At 46.4% G+C, this 17,259-nt stretch overlaps 1 protein-coding gene across 3 annotated transcripts in view; it reads left to right on the top strand.

Annotated features, from left to right (window-relative positions):
• Positions 1-17,259, top strand: part of LOC138385406 (nuclear body protein SP140-like protein) — a 30,091-nt gene that overhangs the window by 7,969 nt on the left and 4,863 nt on the right. For 2 of the 3 annotated variants that reach the window (XM_069471800.1, XM_069471894.1), the window contains exons 4-5: positions 1,668-1,751; positions 16,299-16,445. In XM_069471800.1, the coding sequence (XP_069327901.1) occupies positions 1,668-1,751; positions 16,299-16,445 (231 nt within the window). The remainder of the gene's footprint in view (positions 1-1,667; positions 1,752-16,298; positions 16,446-17,259) is intronic. The other variant, XM_069471920.1, reaches the window with a different exon arrangement.

The raw sequence follows: 17,259 nt of genomic DNA, 5'->3' as shown, positions 1-17,259 counted from the left end.
CTTTTAGGGACTCCGCAATAGATAAGCTGAGTTACAAGAGTTACCACATTGAAGAAAGGCCAAAATATGGCTTCCCACCAGTTATTTGTAGTTGATATTAGTCTTTCCCAGTCTGCCAGTCATGGGTCTTTTCTAAGCCCAGTGTTTGCCTAGTAACAGAGCAAAAAGGCCACAACTTCCAGATTAATGAAGAAGGAAGTAAACCCTGGGTCAAATTTGCCTTTATCCACAAGGAGTGAAGCAAACATTAACCAAATAATCACAAAACTGATTGATCTGCTAGGGACTATTTTTGGTGCTATACAAAACTAACAGTTTGATTCTAGACTTTTTCCTGAGAAGGCATATTTTACTCTTTTACTGGGACACAGTAAAGAGGATGCCCTCCATTTTTTTTAACTTACCTAGAAAACTTTTTATTCCAACACAGTTTGGTCCCAACCCAGTTCTCCAAATAAGGCTAGAGACATCACAAGAAAGGTAGGCACATGCCCTGAGCAGGGTGGATGCTGTGGGAACAGGAATAAAAGTGCGAGAGCATACCTGCAAAACAGACCAAACTGGAGTTGGCCAAATCCAAGAGTGCAAAGCAGTGTAGAAGCTGATTCAACAGAAATAAATTGGAGAAAGATTTTGAAAGGTCTGGCAATTAAAGCTAAGGAATTTGAAGTTTACTTAAGAGGCAATAAAGAGATACTACAGGTTTATAAGCAAAGAAAAAAAATTTAAGGATGTATATATGGCTTGTTGATTTGTGTCAATAGTAACCTTATCTAATTAAAAATAAAATAATTTTCATAGCACATCATTCAAATCAGAAGAGGAAACTAAAGGCAACCAAATACGTGGGCAGAAATTTCAAGTCAATATTATATTTGATGTCCCCAGGCTGTGGGTGCCCATGGAATGGTGTTACCTTTACTGCTCACATCCCAGGGGCTCTGATATTCTCCATGGACTACAGGTTCCCCCTTCCTGGTTCCAGAGTAGCTCCCTGTGCTTGGGTGATGCACACTGAGGATAACCGCTGTCCAGGGCACTGCCCACCGCCTCACTCAGTGCAGTTGCCCCCTTGCCCTCAGGGAGACTCTGCCTCCTCCTGGACCCTGAAGTCCATGCGAGCTGTGCCCCGCCCCCCACCCCGTGTCCTCTGTTATGTTTCTCTGGGAATCGCTCCTCCTCCCTGACACAGTTAAACCAAAACCTGCCTCTTTTCTAGCCCCATTACTAAAGTTGTTGGGGTTTTCTATTTTATAATCAGCTCTCTAGGACCCAAGACCTTCTCCCCAAGAAATCCCTGTTTCTTCCTTAGTCTGAACAGTTCAGAACACACACTTTACTTCTATTAGTTATTTTGAAATGTGTTTTTCCTGCCATCTGAAAACTTCTTTGGCAAGTAACATGGCTCACAATGTTTCACTTCTCTCTTACCCTAAAATCTTGAATGTCTCTTTTCTGTGTGGGAGACAAAGTCTTCCTTGATGGGGTCTTCTCTTTTCTGTCCCAGAGGGTGATGGGAGAACATTGAGTCATGTGGGACCCACTGAGCTCTGAGTGACGCAAGGGCTGGAAATTCCTAAATGTAAAATTTACAGATGCTGTCGCTGGTCTCTGGTGGAGATAACTGATTGCCTTCTCTCTCCCGCTGACTCTCTCCGGCTCTTCAGTGCTCCCAGACAAATTGTATTTACAAGAAATTGATGAAGAAGCGAGAGAGGAGGGGCCCAGCAGCCAACTAAGCCTTGAACAAGGTAATAACGACAGGACAGAACTTTCTCAGCTGCTAAGAGGAAAAGGGGCCCGAGGTGCTGAGTGGAGATTGTGAGTCGGGGAAGAATGAGGAAGGACCAGGTGGACGGCAGGGAGGGGAGTCTGTGTGAGCTCCCACCCAGGCGTGGGTCCTGGAGGAGCAGCCATCACAAGACACTGCTGGCCCAGTGATAATATGTTTTAAAGTCAAGTAGTGTGATGCTTTCAGCTTTGTTCTTTTTCTTTATAATTGCTTTGGCTATTCAGGATCTTTTTTGCTTCCACACAAATTTTAGAGTTGTTTTTTTCTATTTTTGTGAAAAACACTATTGGAATTGTCATATGGATAGCATTAAGTCTGTAGAGCATTTTGAGTAATGTGGACATTTTAACAATATTAATTCTTCCAATCCATGGATATGGGATATCTTTCCATTTCTTTGTTTCTTCTTCAATTTCTTTCATAAATGTCTTAGCATTTTCCATGTAAAAATTTTTCACTTCTTTGGTTAAATTTATTCTTAAGTATTTTTTGTACTTACTGTAAATTGGATTGTTCTCCTGATTTCTTTTTCAGATACTTCATTGTTTGTGTATAGAAATGCAACAGATTTTTGCACATTGATTTTGTATCCTTCCACTTTACTCAATTTGTTTCTTAGTTCTAGCAGTTTTTTGGTGAAGTATTCAGGGTTTTCTACATATAAGATCTTGTCATCTGCAAATAGGGACAATTTAACTTCTTTCTGTCCAATTTGGTTGTCTTTTATTTCTTTTTCTTGCCTAATTCCTCTGGATAGGTCTTACATTACTATATTGAGTAGGAGTAGTGAAGAAAGTATACCCTAATATTATTCCTGGTCTTAGAGGGAAAGCTTTTGACTTTTCACTGTTGAGTATGATGGTAGCTGTGGGCTTGTCATACATGACTTTTATTGTATTGTGGTCCATTTCTTCTATAGCTAATTTGCTGAGAATTTTTATTATGTTGAGGGTTTTTATCATGAAAGAATGTTGAATCTTGTCAAATGCTTTTTCTGCATTTATTGAGATGATTATATGGTTTTTGTCCTTCATTTTATTAAGGCAGTGGGTGACCTTTATAGATTTGTGTATGTTGAACCATCATTGCATACCAGGAAGAAATCCCACTTCATCATAGTGAGTATCTCTTTAATGTGCTATTGAATTTGATTTGCTAGTATTTTGTGAAGGATTTTTTCATCTTTGTTTTTAAGGATATGGGCCTGTAATTTTCTTTTCTTGTAGTGTTCTTGTCTGGCTTTGGTATCAGGGTAATGCTGGCTTCATGAAATGAGTTTGGAAGTATACCCCCTTCTACATGTTTTTAGAGGAGTTTGAGAAGAATTGGTATTAGTTCTTTAAATGTATGGTAGAATTCAGCAATGAAACCATGTGGTCCTGGGCTTTTGCTTGATGGGATGTATTTGATTATGGACTAAATCTCCTTACTTTATATTGATCTGTTCAGATTTTTCTATTTCTTTGTGACTCAGTCTTGGTAAGTTGTATGTATCTAGGAATTTATCCGATTATTTCTTCTAGGATATCCAATTTGTTTGTGTATAATTTTTCATAGTATTCCCTTATGATTCTTTGTATTTCTGTGTTATGAGTGGTATTATCTCCTCTTTCATTTCTGATTTTATTCATTTGAGTCTTCTTTCTGTTTTTCTTACTCTAGCTAAAGAAAGGTTGATGAATTTTGTTTATCTTTTCAGAAAACCAACTCTTTGTGTTTGATTTTTTTTTTTTTATCTTTTTGTTGTTTTTCTAGCCTCTATCTCACGGATGTCTGATATGATATTTATTATTTCTTTCTTTCTGCTAGTTTAGGGCTTAGGTTTTCTTCTTTATCTAGTTTCTTGAGGTGGAAGATTATTATTATTTGACATTTTTTCTCTTTCTTGATGTAGATGTTTATTGCTATCAACTTTCCCTCTTACAACTGCTCTTACTGAATTCCACAAATTTTGGTATGTTGTATTGTAAGAACCGGTTACCCTCAGTCCCAGGAACAGATAGGCAGAGTCACCAAGGCTGCAACAGACAAAGGAGTTTATTTTCTAGCCTAGGCTAGGGTCCAAGGCTCAGAGCACCAGCGCAGTGGTCTCTCCACGAGCCCGGACCCTGCCCTGGGGTGGAAACAAAGCTTTTATACTTATCGATAGGTTACATGTATTGGGCACACCCCCCCCCACCCCCCTTTTAGTTCATTTGTTCCCTCAAAAGTGGCCGATAGTTTTGGCTCCTGATTGGCCAGTTTCCAAGCCGGGGCTTTGGCTCCTAATTGGCCAGTTTCCAAGCCAGGGCCCTCAGTTGTTACCAGCGGCATTCCGGGGAGGGGGAGGGCCTGCGTTGGGGAAACCAAAACTTAGGCCTTTCCTAAGAGGTCCAGTCTGTCAAGGAGTTACTCCTGTTTTCCTTCCTGCTCTACATTTCCCCCTTTTTTTTTTTTTTTTTTTTTTTTCCTAGCACTCTTGCTCGGACATGGGGCCTCGTGTTTCCCCTTTTTGTAAGCCAGAGTCATAGCTCAGCTTCTGGTACTGTTGTCGCAGTACCATCAGTTGTACCATGTTGATTCGTTCTTTTACAAAGGTAATTAACCTATTTAGAATATACGGTCCAAAAGTGAGGATGAGCAAAAGCACAATTAGGGGTCCTAATAAAGTTGAAAGCAAAGTAGTCAGCCAAGGGGAGCTATTGAACCATGACTCGAACCACCCTTCTCTTTGTTCACGTTCTCGCCTCCGTTTAGCCAGTCCTTCTCTGACTTTAGCCATGGATTCTCTTACTACCCCGGTATGGTCAGCGTAGAAGCAGCACTCTTCCCCTAGGGCCGCACACAGCCCTCCCTGTTGGAGGAGTAGTAGGTCTAGTCCCCTCCGGTTCTGCAGCACTACCTCAGACAGTGAGGTCAGTGACTTTTCTAAATGGGAGATGGATTCTTCGATCCTGGATATGTCTTCATCTACAGCGGCCCTCAGGCTATTGAACCCCCTGTGCTGCACCGCTAAGGATGAGATACCTGTCCCTGTTCCTATTGCACCCAGACCGAAAAGGGTGGCTAAGGTTATTGCTGTAAAGGGCTCTCTTTTTGTAGTTAACCTGGCACCTCCTGTGCCTTTTTCCCATGCATCATATATTATATTTTCTTGGTGGTAGATAACCTTAGGGAATACTAGTACCATGATGCAGACTTCCTCTAACTCATTAAAGACAGACAGGCTAAGGCATGGGGTCAAGCCTGTTTTAGAACAAACCCACCATCCATTGAGTGCCGGAATCACCCATTTTGCTCCTCCATTCCGGTTTATAGATGGGTGGACTATAGCACAAAGTTGTGCATGGCTAGGGGGCACCTTCCCTACGCAGGTCCCATTTCCAGTGATTGCCTGAAGTGTTAGCCCCGGCCCCTTGCGGTCCCATGTGCAGGACCTGGGGGCCTCCTCTCCCGTGCGGTTGAAGGGGGCATCTATTCCTACTGCTTCATAGAAAGGGGGTCTGATGTCATAGCATAACCAACAGGCTTTTGTAGCATTGGGATCGGAGCGATTTAATGCCTCATATGCTGCTGTCAGCATTTTCCATAAGGGATCTCCTGACCCCTTTGTCCTGGGGGTTACTTGCGTTTCTATCTCTGCCACTGGGGTCCTTAAGAGTGAGGGTGGAGCAACAGTCGGGCGTGGGCTATTTTGTTTATCTCCCAGCACCCCCAAAATGTCGGAACCGGTTCCCCCCAGCACTGGATTGGGCCCTACAGCGCCCGAGATGGGAGAAGCCCTCAGTTTGAATTGTATTACAGTGCCTCGCCCCCCCCAGCGGCGATCATAGAGAGTTACTCCCCAGTATAGTCCCGAGACCCACCGTCTGTCCTTTTTTCCTTCTTCTGTGAATCTTACACGTATCAGGTTACAGTCAGAGGTATACCTGGTTCGTGAGCATGGCCGGACATAAGACATCTCAATGAAAAGAGGTCGGACCTGCCATTTCCACTCTCCGTCATTGGTGGTCACACACTTCCAGGCTGCACAGTAGAGAGACTCGATCCCCCCACACGCGCGCCTCATTTCCCCTGTTCTAAATCCCGGACATGCAAAAAAACCATTCCTACTTAATTCTATCCGGGCCTGGCGTTGGGTATACTGATATTCATAGCCCAATCCCTGCCGCTTAGGGTTATACTGCAGATTATCCATGCCTGGCAATTGTTCTAAGTTGAAGTACAGGTCCGGCCACCAAGTGTTTAGTGGGGCCGTTCCTGAAGTCCTACTATAAACTTCATGAGTTTCTAAGTTAGTGATTTCCCAGGTGAGGTTATAGGGCATGTGGGGATTTGGGTCAGTCATTACTTTTCCCATAAGGGTTATGTATATAGCAGTCACCACCAGCATTTTTATTCCGTATGTCTTTATCCTGAGTCCCGCGGCGGTCTGGTTGTTACGCGAGTCAGTCTGGTCTTTAGTGGATTCTCAGGATCCGCTGAGGCCCTCCACCGAACTTGCTGCTGCTCCCGCTCGTCCTCGTTGGCAGGTCTTACGTGGGAGTGGTGTACCCAAGTTGCCACTCCGTCAACCTTTAGGGCAGTGGGGGTAACAAGAATAGTCTGAAAAGGTCCCTTCCACCTGGGCTCCAGGGTCTTGCTATTATGCCGTTTTACCCATACCCAATCTCCCGGCTGGTAAGGGTGCCCGTTAGCCTTTTCCCCTGCCGGTCGGGTGACCTGATAAATGGCTCGAAGGGCAGGCCAAATCTGGCTCTGAACCCTTTGCAGGGCCTGCACAGCCTGTAGTACTTCTATAGGGTGTTCAGGCAGGGTCTCAGGTTTCATTTTTGGAATTACCGGTGGAGGAGCACCGTATACTATATCAAAGGGGGTTAGGCCTAAATGGTAGGGGGTGTTCCGGGCTCGGAACAGGGCAAAGGGAAGGAGCGTCACCCAGTCCCCGCCAGTCTCCAGAACCAATTTAGTCAAAGTCTCCTTTAGAGTTCTGTTCATTCTCTCTACTTGCCCTGAGCTCTGGGGATTATATGCACAATGTAGTTTCCAATCTGCCCCTAGAGCCCGGGCGAGTCCCTGACTAACTTGACTTGTGAAGGCTGGGCCGTTGTCAGACCCTATGCTCTCCGGCAGCCCGTATCTGGGAACTATTTCTTCCAGCATTTTCTTGGCTACTATTAAAGCAGTTTCTCTTTTAGTAGGAAAAGCCTCTACCCACCCTGAGAAGGTGTCTACCATAACCAGCAAGTACTTGTATCCATATTTCCCTGGCCTTACCTCCGTGAAATCTATTTCCCAAAGCAATCCTGGCCGCCTCCCCCGTTCCCTGATACCTGCATGGGTCCCTCTGATCCTCCCCGGCTGCATGACCTGGCAGACACAACAGTCCTTGACAATGCTTTCTGCTGTCTTTCCTTGTGATTTGAATCTGAGTTGTGCAGTGTCCAGCAGCTGCAACATCTTTTTCTTGCCTAGATGCGTTGTCTGGTGCAAGTGTCTCAGCAGATGGTTCCCCAAGGCTTCAGGAACTACTAGGCGATGCTCTCTGTCTTGGAACCAACCATCCTTACCCTGCGTTGCCTGAAGTTTTTCTCTGGCCCAGTCCATGTCCATACTGGAATAGTCCGGTTGAGGGGGTATCTCTCCCATTCCTGGGGGCGGCAGGCTCAAGTGTAGGACATCTGTTGGTGTAGGTCCTTCCGCAGCCCTCTTGGCCTCGGCATCCGCGGCCCGGTTGCCTCGAGCTTCTAGGGAGTCCCCCTTCTGGTGTCCCGGAGTGTGGACTACAGCCACTGCCTTTGGTAACAGGATAGCTTCTAGCAATTGAAGTATTTCAGGCTTATGTTTGATTTCTTTGCCCTCTGCCGTGATGAAGCCCCTTTCTTTATAGAGGGCTCCATGTATGTGCACTGTCCCAAAGGCATAGCGGCTGTCAGTATACACCGTCAGCCTCTTTCCCTGGGCCCGGCGAAGGGCTTCCGTTAATGCAATCAGCTCAGCCTTTTGGGCGGACGTTCCCTGTGGAAGGCGTGCAGCCCAGATAAGGTTGCCTTGTCCATCTACTATGGCTGCTCCTGCGTACCTGTGTCCCTCCCTGACGAAGCTACTCCCGTCCGTGAACCAGGTCAGGTCGCTGTTCGCAAGAGGGCGGTCCTGCAGGTCCTTCCGGGCCATCTGGGTCTCCGCTAGGATCTCAAGGCAGCTATGCTCAGGCGTTGCCGGTCCAGGATCTGGCAGGAGCGTGGCTGGATTCAGGATGGCAGGAGCTCGAAACTCGATACGGGGAGTATCTAACAGAAGCCCCTGATAGTGAGTCAACCTCGCATTTGTAATCCATCGCCCTGGTGGCTGCTTCAGGATCCCCTCTATGGCATGAGGGGTGGTAATTCGCAGATGTTGACCCAGGGTGAGCTTGTCGGCGTCTTTGACCAGCAGGGCTGCGGCTGCGATGATACGCAAACACGCCGGCCACCCTGCTGCTACGGGGTCAAGTTTCTTGGACAGATATGCTACCGGCCGCCTCCACGGTCCCAGCATCTGTGTGAGCACCCCCTTGGCTATTTCCTTTTTTTCATCCACAAAGAGGTGGAACTCCTTCGTGGGGTCAGGGAGGGCTAGGGCCGGGGCCTCTAGCATGGCTGTTCTCAAGGCTTGGAAGGCGCTCTCCATTTGCTTAGTCCATTCCCAAGCCTGACCTGTCTTACACCCCTCATATAAGGGTCGAGCCTTTTCTGCAAACCCTGGGATCCAGAGGCGGCAGTACCCTACTGATCCCAAGAACTCCCTTACTTCCCGACATGAGGTTGGAGTGGGTATTCTTAACACAGTCTGTTTCATTGCCTCAGTTAGCCATCTTTGTCCTCCCTTTATTTTATATCCTAGATAGGTGACTTCTTCCTTGCAGATCTGGGCCTTCGTAGCACTAGCCCGGTACCCCATCTCGCCCAGCGCCCTGAGTAAGTCCTTGGTGCCCTCTAAGCAGGTCTGTGAGGTTGGGGCAGCTAGTAACAGATCATCTACATACTGTAGCAGAGTCACCTGTGGATGACTGGCCCGGTACTCACCCAAGTCTTCATGGAGGGCCTCGTTGAACAGGGTGGGTGAGTTCTTAAACCCCTGGGGTAGCCGTGTCCACGTCAACTGTCCTCGGATTCCCCTCTCCTCATCTTGCCATTCAAAGGCAAATATTTCCTGGCTGCGCGGGGCTACTGCCAAGCTGAAAAAGGCATCCTTTAAATCCAGAACAGTATACCAGGTTTGTGTTGGAGGAAGGGAACTCAGCAGGGTGTAGGGGTTGGGAACCGTAGGGTGGATGTCTAGGACGCGCGCGTTGACCTCCCTGAGGTCCTGTACAGGCCGATAATCCTTTCCACCCGGTTTCCTCACTGGCAGCAGGGGAGTATTCCAGGCTGACTGGCAACTCCGGAGGATCCCGGCGTCTAGGAGCCTTCGAATGTGAGGCGTTATTCCCACTCTAGCTTCTTGGGGCATGGGATACTGTCTGACTCGGGCCGGTTCAGCTCCCGGTTTCAGCTCAATATAAAGAGGAGGCCGATGCTCTGCCCATCCTGCTCCCCCTGTCTCAGCCCAGGCTTTAGGAAAATCTCGAAACCAGTGTTCCATCTCTCCTTCCTGACAGATCCTCACAGGCTGGTATAGTCGGTACTCATCTGCCTGGGCCAAGGTCAGGACTTGAGTAACCTGAGGGCTGCTGATATGGTTCCCTTTAGCATCAGTTACTATTATTCCTTTGTCTTCAAAATAGATACGGGCTCTTAGCTTTGTAAGTATATCTCTTCCTAACAAGGGGGTGGGACACTCCGGAATGACCATAAAGGCATGGCTCACTTGCCCTGAGCTCAGGTCTAGCTTTCGCCGAGTAGTCCATCGGTAGGGTCTGGTTCCAGTTGCTCCCTGCACCCAACTAGTCTTGTTGGACAACTTTCCAGTGGTTCCAGTGATTACTGAATGTTCTGCTCCTGTGTCTACCAAGAAACTGACTGGGTTCCCCTCCACTTCTATAGTTACCCTGGGCTCGGGGAGGGGATCCGAACCCCGTCTTCCCTATTCACTGTCTTCTCCCTGCCCCGCTATTAAGACTCTCTTAGGCGATGCTTTCCCCCCTAGCCCCCCTTTTTTCTTAGGACATTCTCTAGCCCAATGCCCCCTCTCCTTGCAATTTGCACACTGGTCTTTCTCTAGCCTTCTCCTCCGGGGGCGGCCTCCGCTCTCCTCCCCAAACTCTTTTCTCCCGAGCGTGCTCCCTGTAGCTGCCAGAAGAATCTTGGCCATCTCTTTGTTGGCTTTTCTAGTTTCCCCAGCCTGGAACTTTCTATCTTCTTGTCTAATCCTTTCTAGCCTCTCTTCCGGGGTCTCCCTATTATTATAGACTTTCTCAGCCACCTCTAATAGATCTTGTATAGTCTTTTCACATAATCTATCCATCCTCTGTACTTTTCTCCTTATATCAGGGGCTGCCTGGTTTACAAAGGCCATCATTACTGCCGCCTTGCTCTCTTCTGCCGTAGGATCTATGGGAGTGTACTGTCTGAAAGCCTCCATAATCCTCTCCAGATAGGCCGCTGGACTTTCCTTGGGCCCCTGCCGAACATCCCCTACCTTAGCCAAATTGGTCGGCTTTCGTGCCGCTGCCCGGAGACCGGCCATTAGAGTCTGGCGGCAGACCCGGAGACGCTCCCTACCTTCAGCCTCATTGTAATCCCAGGGGGGGTCGTTCAAGTGGGAACGCCCGGTCTATGATCCCTGGATTAGTGGTGGGTCTGCCGTCATCCCCTGGAACCAGTTTCCGTGCTTCTCCCTGTATTCTTTCCCTTTCTTCAGTAGTAAAAAGAACTTTTAGTAGTTGCTGACAGTCGTCCCAGGTGGGCTGGTGAGTGAACAAAACAGAATCTAAAAGGTTAATTAGATCTTTAGGATTCTCTGAGAAGTTGGTATTTTGAGACTTCCAGTTATACAGATCACTAGTCGAAAAAGGCCAATATTGGTAAGCCTGTTCCCCGTCAGCTTGCGGGGGCCCTATTGCACGCAGGGGAAGAGCCATGACTGGTTCTGGGTCCAGTGTTCTAGCGGCCCGCTGCCGGGTCCCGTACGCCGGGCCATCCACTAAGGGAGCTGCAGTGGCTGGGGCTGCGGCTGCAGTGGCTGGGGCTGCGGCTGCAGCGGGGTTATAAGGTGGGGGTGGAATACACTCCTGGTCTATTAGGTCAGGATAGGGAGTGGAGTCCGGAAGAACAGACGGCGAGTCCAAAGGGGTGCCTTTTGTAGTCCCCGATTTGGACTCCCCCTCTTTCCTGGCCTCCTTTGCTACCATGATCTTGCTGTCTCCTACTGGGAGCAGGATCTTCCTCAACCAGAGTGGGGGGTCCTGGACTAAGTCTTGCCAGACAATAATGTATGGAATCTGGTCAGGATGACCGTGGGGCCCTTTGTCGAACACCCTTTCTTTTACTTTGGAAATGATACCAGAGTCAAACGTTCCATCCCGGGGCCATCCAACCCCGAAAGTTGGCCACTCAGACTTACAAAACTTAATAAATTTGCCTTTCCTGATTTCTATAGCGAGGTTGTGAGCCCTATCCTTGACTTCTTTGAAATGATCTATGAGGATAGACAGAGGCGTTGTCTGTGTCTGCCCCATGCTCACAAAGGGAACGGGGGAAGGGGGTTTCTCTCAGGTGTCCGCCTGGCTGCGTCCCTCGCGGGAACTTAGGCGCGTCTTGGCTAAGGTGTACCCGTATAAACCCCGGGCCTGGTCACTCCTTTTTAGGGGAGTGAATCACCGTTATGCCATACGACGCCGCCACAGAATCGCAGGTTAGGACCCACTCAGATTCCGTAGCCGTGGCCGTGGAACCTTATACAGTCACGCTTCACTCATTCAATCAGGCAGACAGACTTTATGTGGGGGGGGGTCTATTCGCAGCCACACTATTATTCCTATTACAACCCAGTAAAAGAGTGTGAGGGCGCACCTCTGTGGGGTTCCCCAAGAAGGAGGGGCAACAGTGTATAGACCGATACCAAATACCAGAACCAGTGAGCCCACAAGAATAAGCTGCAACCAAAAAGCAGTAACTCCAGAGACCGAGGGAATCATCGAAAGGATGACCCTAGGCGACAGGGCTCCGGGGCCTCGGCGGGGCCACGGGCCCAGAGCTGGGAGACGCTGTGGGCTGCAGTGAATAAACAGAAGTAGCGGGGGGAAAGGGCTGGGGGGTTGAGTGTGGTGGAGAGTTACTAGTCCACCCTTGTCTGCCGCCTCTGCGACAAACAGGACATTTAACTCCGTTGTTAATCGGGAAACTTTGGGGACTAAAGATAGAGCTGCTTTCTCTGCACATCAGATCAAATCCACGCTCCTGTGAGTGAAGAAGAAACATAAAACACGGACAAAAGCGGCGAGATACGCCACAATCTGACACTAAAAGCGAAGCAAGTGGGCGGCGCCTTTGTGCAGGGCGGGCACTAGGCCGCTGCTGCCACCGCCTCTGGGCGGGACAACGGGAGGGTGCAGGGGCCGCTGCTGCTGCTGCTGGAGTGCGGGCGCGTGGGTGCACGCGCGGGTCTCCGCTGCCGCAGCCACCGGAGAGTCGGCGGGCGCGCGCAAGGGCCTCCGGCGCGCCGCTGCCGCCACCGGGAGTGGGCGGGCACGCGCTCGGGCCTCCGCCGCGCCGCCGCCGCCGCCTCCGCCCCCACCCCCGCTGCCGCTGCCGCTGCCGCCGAGTCGGCGGGCGCGTGCAAGGGCCTCTGGCGCGCCGCTGCCGCCACCGGGAGTGGGCGGGCACACGCGCGGGCCTCCGCCGCGCCGCCGGGAGCGGGCGCCGCCGCCGCCGCCGCCGCCTCCGCCCCCACCCCCGCCGCCGCTGCCGCTGCCGCTGCTGCTGCTGCTGGGGGATGGGCCGCTGAACGAACACCAAAGACTCAAACACGGAACAATGGCCACCAGACAATAACGCACATAGACCACGACAAGACGTTTCACAAACTCCCAACTCTTGGCCCTGTGGCCAGCTTAGTTTCCCTCTCAAACGGACCTTACCGGCCCGTGCCGGAAACCTACCGAGGGGGGGCGAGGGACGTCTCCCTTCGCTCCCGGGCCAGCGACCTCCCAGTGCGTCCACCTAGGTCTTAGCCGGCCACCAATTACCTGCACCGCGCGGATTTTCTTTTCTTTTTTTTTTTTTTTTTTAAAGTTCCAACTCCTCCTTGGGCCTGGATTCTGTTCCAGGGGTTTTGGGATCCCGGACGAGCCCCCAAAAATGTAAGAACCGGTTACCCTCAGTCCCAGGAACAGATAGGCAGAGTCACCAAGGCTGCAACAGACAAAGGAGTTTATTTTCTAGCCTAGGCTAGGGTCCAAGGCTCAGAGCACCAGCGCAGTGGTCTCTCCACGAGCCCGGACCCTGCCCTGGGGTGGAAACAAAGCTTTTATACTTATCGATAGGTTACATGTATTGGGCACACCCCCCCCACCCCCCTTTTAGTTCATTTGTTCCCTCAAAAGTGGCCGATAGTTTTGGCTCCTGATTGGCCAGTTTCCAAGCCGGGGCTTTGGCTCCTAATTGGCCAGTTTCCAAGCCAGGGCCCTCAGTTGTTACCAGCGGCATTCCGGGGAGGGGGAGGGCCTGCGTTGGGGAAACCAAAACTTAGGCCTTTCCTAAGAGGTCCAGTCTGTCATGGAGTTACTCCTGTTTTCCTTCCTGCTCTACAGTATCTCCATTTTCATTTACCTGAGGATATTTTAAATTTCCTTTAGGAGCATGTTGTTTAATTTCCACATACTTGTGAATTTTCCAAAATTCTTCCTGTTATTCATTTCTAGTTACATATCACTGTGGTCAGAAAAGATACTTGACATAATTTCAAACTTTTTGACTTTTTTAAGATTTGTTTTATGGCCTTTCGCATGATCTATCCTGGAGAATGTTCCATGTATAATTTAGAAGAATGTGTATTCTTCTGCTGTTGGTTAGACTGTTTTGTACATGCCTGTTAGGTCAATTTGGTCTAAAGTTTTCATGTTTAATGTTTTCTTATTGATTTTCTGCCTGGATTATCTGTCCATTCTGAAAGTAAGGTTTTGAAGTTCCCTACTATAATTGTATTACAGTCTATCTTTCCTTTGGATCTTTTAATATTTCCCTTATGTATTTAGTTGCTTGGGTGTTGGGTGCATTTACATTTATAATTGTAAATTATATATCATCTTGATGAATTGACCCCTTCATCATGATATAATGACCTTTTTGGTCTTCATTTACAGTATCTGACTTGAAGTTTATTTTACCTGATATAAGTATAGCTACTCCTTCTTTCTTTGGTTTCCGTTTGCATGGAATATCTATTTCAATCTTTTCACTTTTGCTCTATGTGTGTCCTAAAGAAGAAGCGAGTCTCTTGTCAGCTGCATATATTTGGATAACTTTTTATTATTCCCTCAGCCATTCTTTGTCTGTTGATTGTAAAATTTTTTGTTGTTGTTGTTGATTGTAAAATTTAATCCATTCAAATTTAAGGTTAATTATTGATAGATAAATAATTACTACTCCCATTTTTTAAATTGCTTTCCAGTTGTTTCATTTATCCTCCTTCGTTTCTTCCACTCTTGCTGTGTTCCTTAGTGTTTAGGTGATTTTTCTCTAGTGTTAAACTTTGATTTCTTTTTATTTTTGTATATTTACTACGCGTTAGTTTGTGGTTAACATGAAGCTTATAAAAAACATCTTATACTTATAACAGGCTATCATAAGCTGAAAACAACTTTAATCACATACAAAAATTCTGCACTTTTACTCTATCCTCTTCATTTAAATTTTTGAAGTCAAAATTTACTTCTTTTTATACTGTGTTCCTTAAAAATTATTGTAGATATTATTTTTACTTTTTATCTTTTATCCTTCATACTTGAGATATAAATGATTGATACACAACTGTTACTATTAGAGTACTCTATATTTTGACTGTGTTTTTATTTTACCAGTTAGTTTTATACTTTCTTATGTTTTTATATTATTAATCAGCAACATTTTCTTTCAGCTTGAAGAATTTCTTTTAGATTTCTTGTAAAACAGGTCTGGTGGTAATGAATTACTTCAGCCTGTGTTTGTCTGGGAATGTCTATGTCTTCTTCATTGCTAAAGGACATTTCTTAAAAGTACAGTATTCTTTTTTTTTTAATTTTTTTTTTTTTGAGACAGAGTCTCACTCTGTTGCTCAGGCTAGTGTTCTGTGGCATCAGCCTAGCTCACAGCAACCTGAAACTCCTAGGCTCAAGCAATCCTCCTGCCTCAGCCTCCAGAGTAGCTGGGACTACAGGCATGTGCCACCATGCCCGGATAATTTTTTCTATATATATTTTTAGTTGTCCATATAATTTCTTTCTATTTTTTTAGTAGAGATAAGGTCTCGCTTTTGCTCAGGCTGGTCTTGAACTCCTGAGCTCAAATGATCCACCCGCCTCAGCCTCCCAGAGTGCTAGGATTATAGGCATGAGCCACTGCGTCTGGCCAAAAGTACAGTATTCTTGGTGGACAGGACTTTTTTTCCTTTAGTATTTTAAATATATCATCCCACTCTCTTTCGGCTTTTAGGTTTCTGCTGAGAAATGCACTACTAGCCTTATTGAAACACCCTTATATGTTATTTGCTTCTTTTCTTTTGCTGTTTTCTGAATCCTCTCTTTGTACTTAAGTTTTGGCAGTTTGATTATAGTATGTCTTAGTTTAGTTTTGCTTGGATTGAATATGATTGGAGATTTCTCAGCTTCTTGCACATAGAAATTTATGTTTTTCCTCAGATTTAGAACATTTTCTGCTATTATTTCTTTAAAAAAGCTTTCTACCCCTTTGTCTTTCTCCTCTCCTTTATGAATTCTTATGACTCAAGTATTATCTCTTTTAATGTGTCTCACAAATCCTACAAACTTTTTTCATTCCTTTCGTTCTGCTTTCTTCTCTGACTGTATATGCTCAAAGAACCTGTCTTTGAGTTCACCAATTCTTTCTTTTATGTGATCAGTTCTGCTGTTGATGCTTTGTTGCATTTTTCATTTCATTCATTGTATTTTTCAGATCCAGAATTTCTGTTTGATTTTTTTAATAATGTCAATATATCTATTAAAATTCTCCTTTTGGCAGTTTATTGTCTCCTTGATTTCAGTGAATCATTCCTCTGTATTTTCTTGAAGTTTTCTCAGATTCCTTAAAACAATTATTTTGAATTCTTTGTGAGACAGTTTGTTATTTCCATTGCTTTGGGATCAACCACCAAAAGATTGTGGTTTTTTGGTGGTCTTATGTCTCTTTGTTTTTTTATGTTTCTTGTTACTTTACATTTGTGTCTGTGCATTTGAGGAAGTAGGGACTTATTCCAGTCTTTTCCAACTGACTTTGTCTGGGAAAGACTTTGAGCCCATGCAGAGATTTTGGTAAGAGGGAGTTATCAATGGCAGTGAAGAGCCCAGTGGGAAAACAAATGAAAATTCTTTGTTCCTTACAATTTGGCCCAGGGGCAGAACTCTCCAGCCAAGGACTCCAAAGTGATTCCTGTTTTATGCCACTGATGAATATAAGGAAGGAAGAGCCATTTTTTAACTCAGAAAGTAAGCAACAAGCCCAAGCAAGAACTAACCACAACCAGGCATCTGAAATAATAGGTAAGGCTGACTGGATGAATTTGTAGCTGTAAATCACAGGATACCAGGTAAGGAGCTCAAGCACTTCATCAGGGCCCATTGAGGCAGTCCTGGTATCCTGGGATGGAGGCGGGAAGGGGAAGGGGCCAGCACCTCAAGCAGTGAGCCTTCACCTTAACAGAAGAAAGTCCTCAGGAATTGAGAAAATACCAAAAGACAGAAATGGAGGTAATAAGTATTGATGTCGGAGAGGTTATTTCTTAAGGAAGAGAGGAAGGCATAGGAGAAGAGTCAAAGAGTGGATTAATAAAATGTGATATATGTACACCATGGAGTACTACTCAGCCACAAAAAACAATGATGATCTAGCACCTCTTGTATTATCCTGGATGGAGCTAGAGCCCATTCTACTATGTGAAGTATCACAAGAATGGAAAAACAAGCACCACATGTACTCACCATCAAACTGGTATTAATTGATCAACACTTACATGCACATATAGTAGTGGTCACATTCATCAGGTGTTGGGCAGATGGGAGAGGGGAGGAGGGGATGTGTATATTCACATCAAATGGTTGTGGTGTGCACCATCTGAGGGATAAACACGCTTGTAGCTCTGACTGGGGCAGAGCAAAGGCAATATATGTAAACATGCATCTGGAATGACTCACTCTTTTTTGGACACACCCAATCAACATATATTAATATATAAGATACTACGCTCTTCTGAGATATTTTTAAAGACAATCCTTTGTGCTATCTTTAACTCTACATCTCTTAGACCTGGGGCCTTAATTTCTACAAATTCCCTAAAAAGTTAAAATTGAATGGTGT

This window comes from Eulemur rufifrons, chromosome 1 (genome assembly GCF_041146395.1).
Source record: "Eulemur rufifrons isolate Redbay chromosome 1, OSU_ERuf_1, whole genome shotgun sequence".
Taxonomy (NCBI): Eukaryota; Metazoa; Chordata; class Mammalia; order Primates; family Lemuridae; genus Eulemur; species Eulemur rufifrons.
The sequence above is the reverse complement of the archived record's forward strand: the minus strand, read 5'-3'. Positions and strand labels throughout refer to the sequence as shown.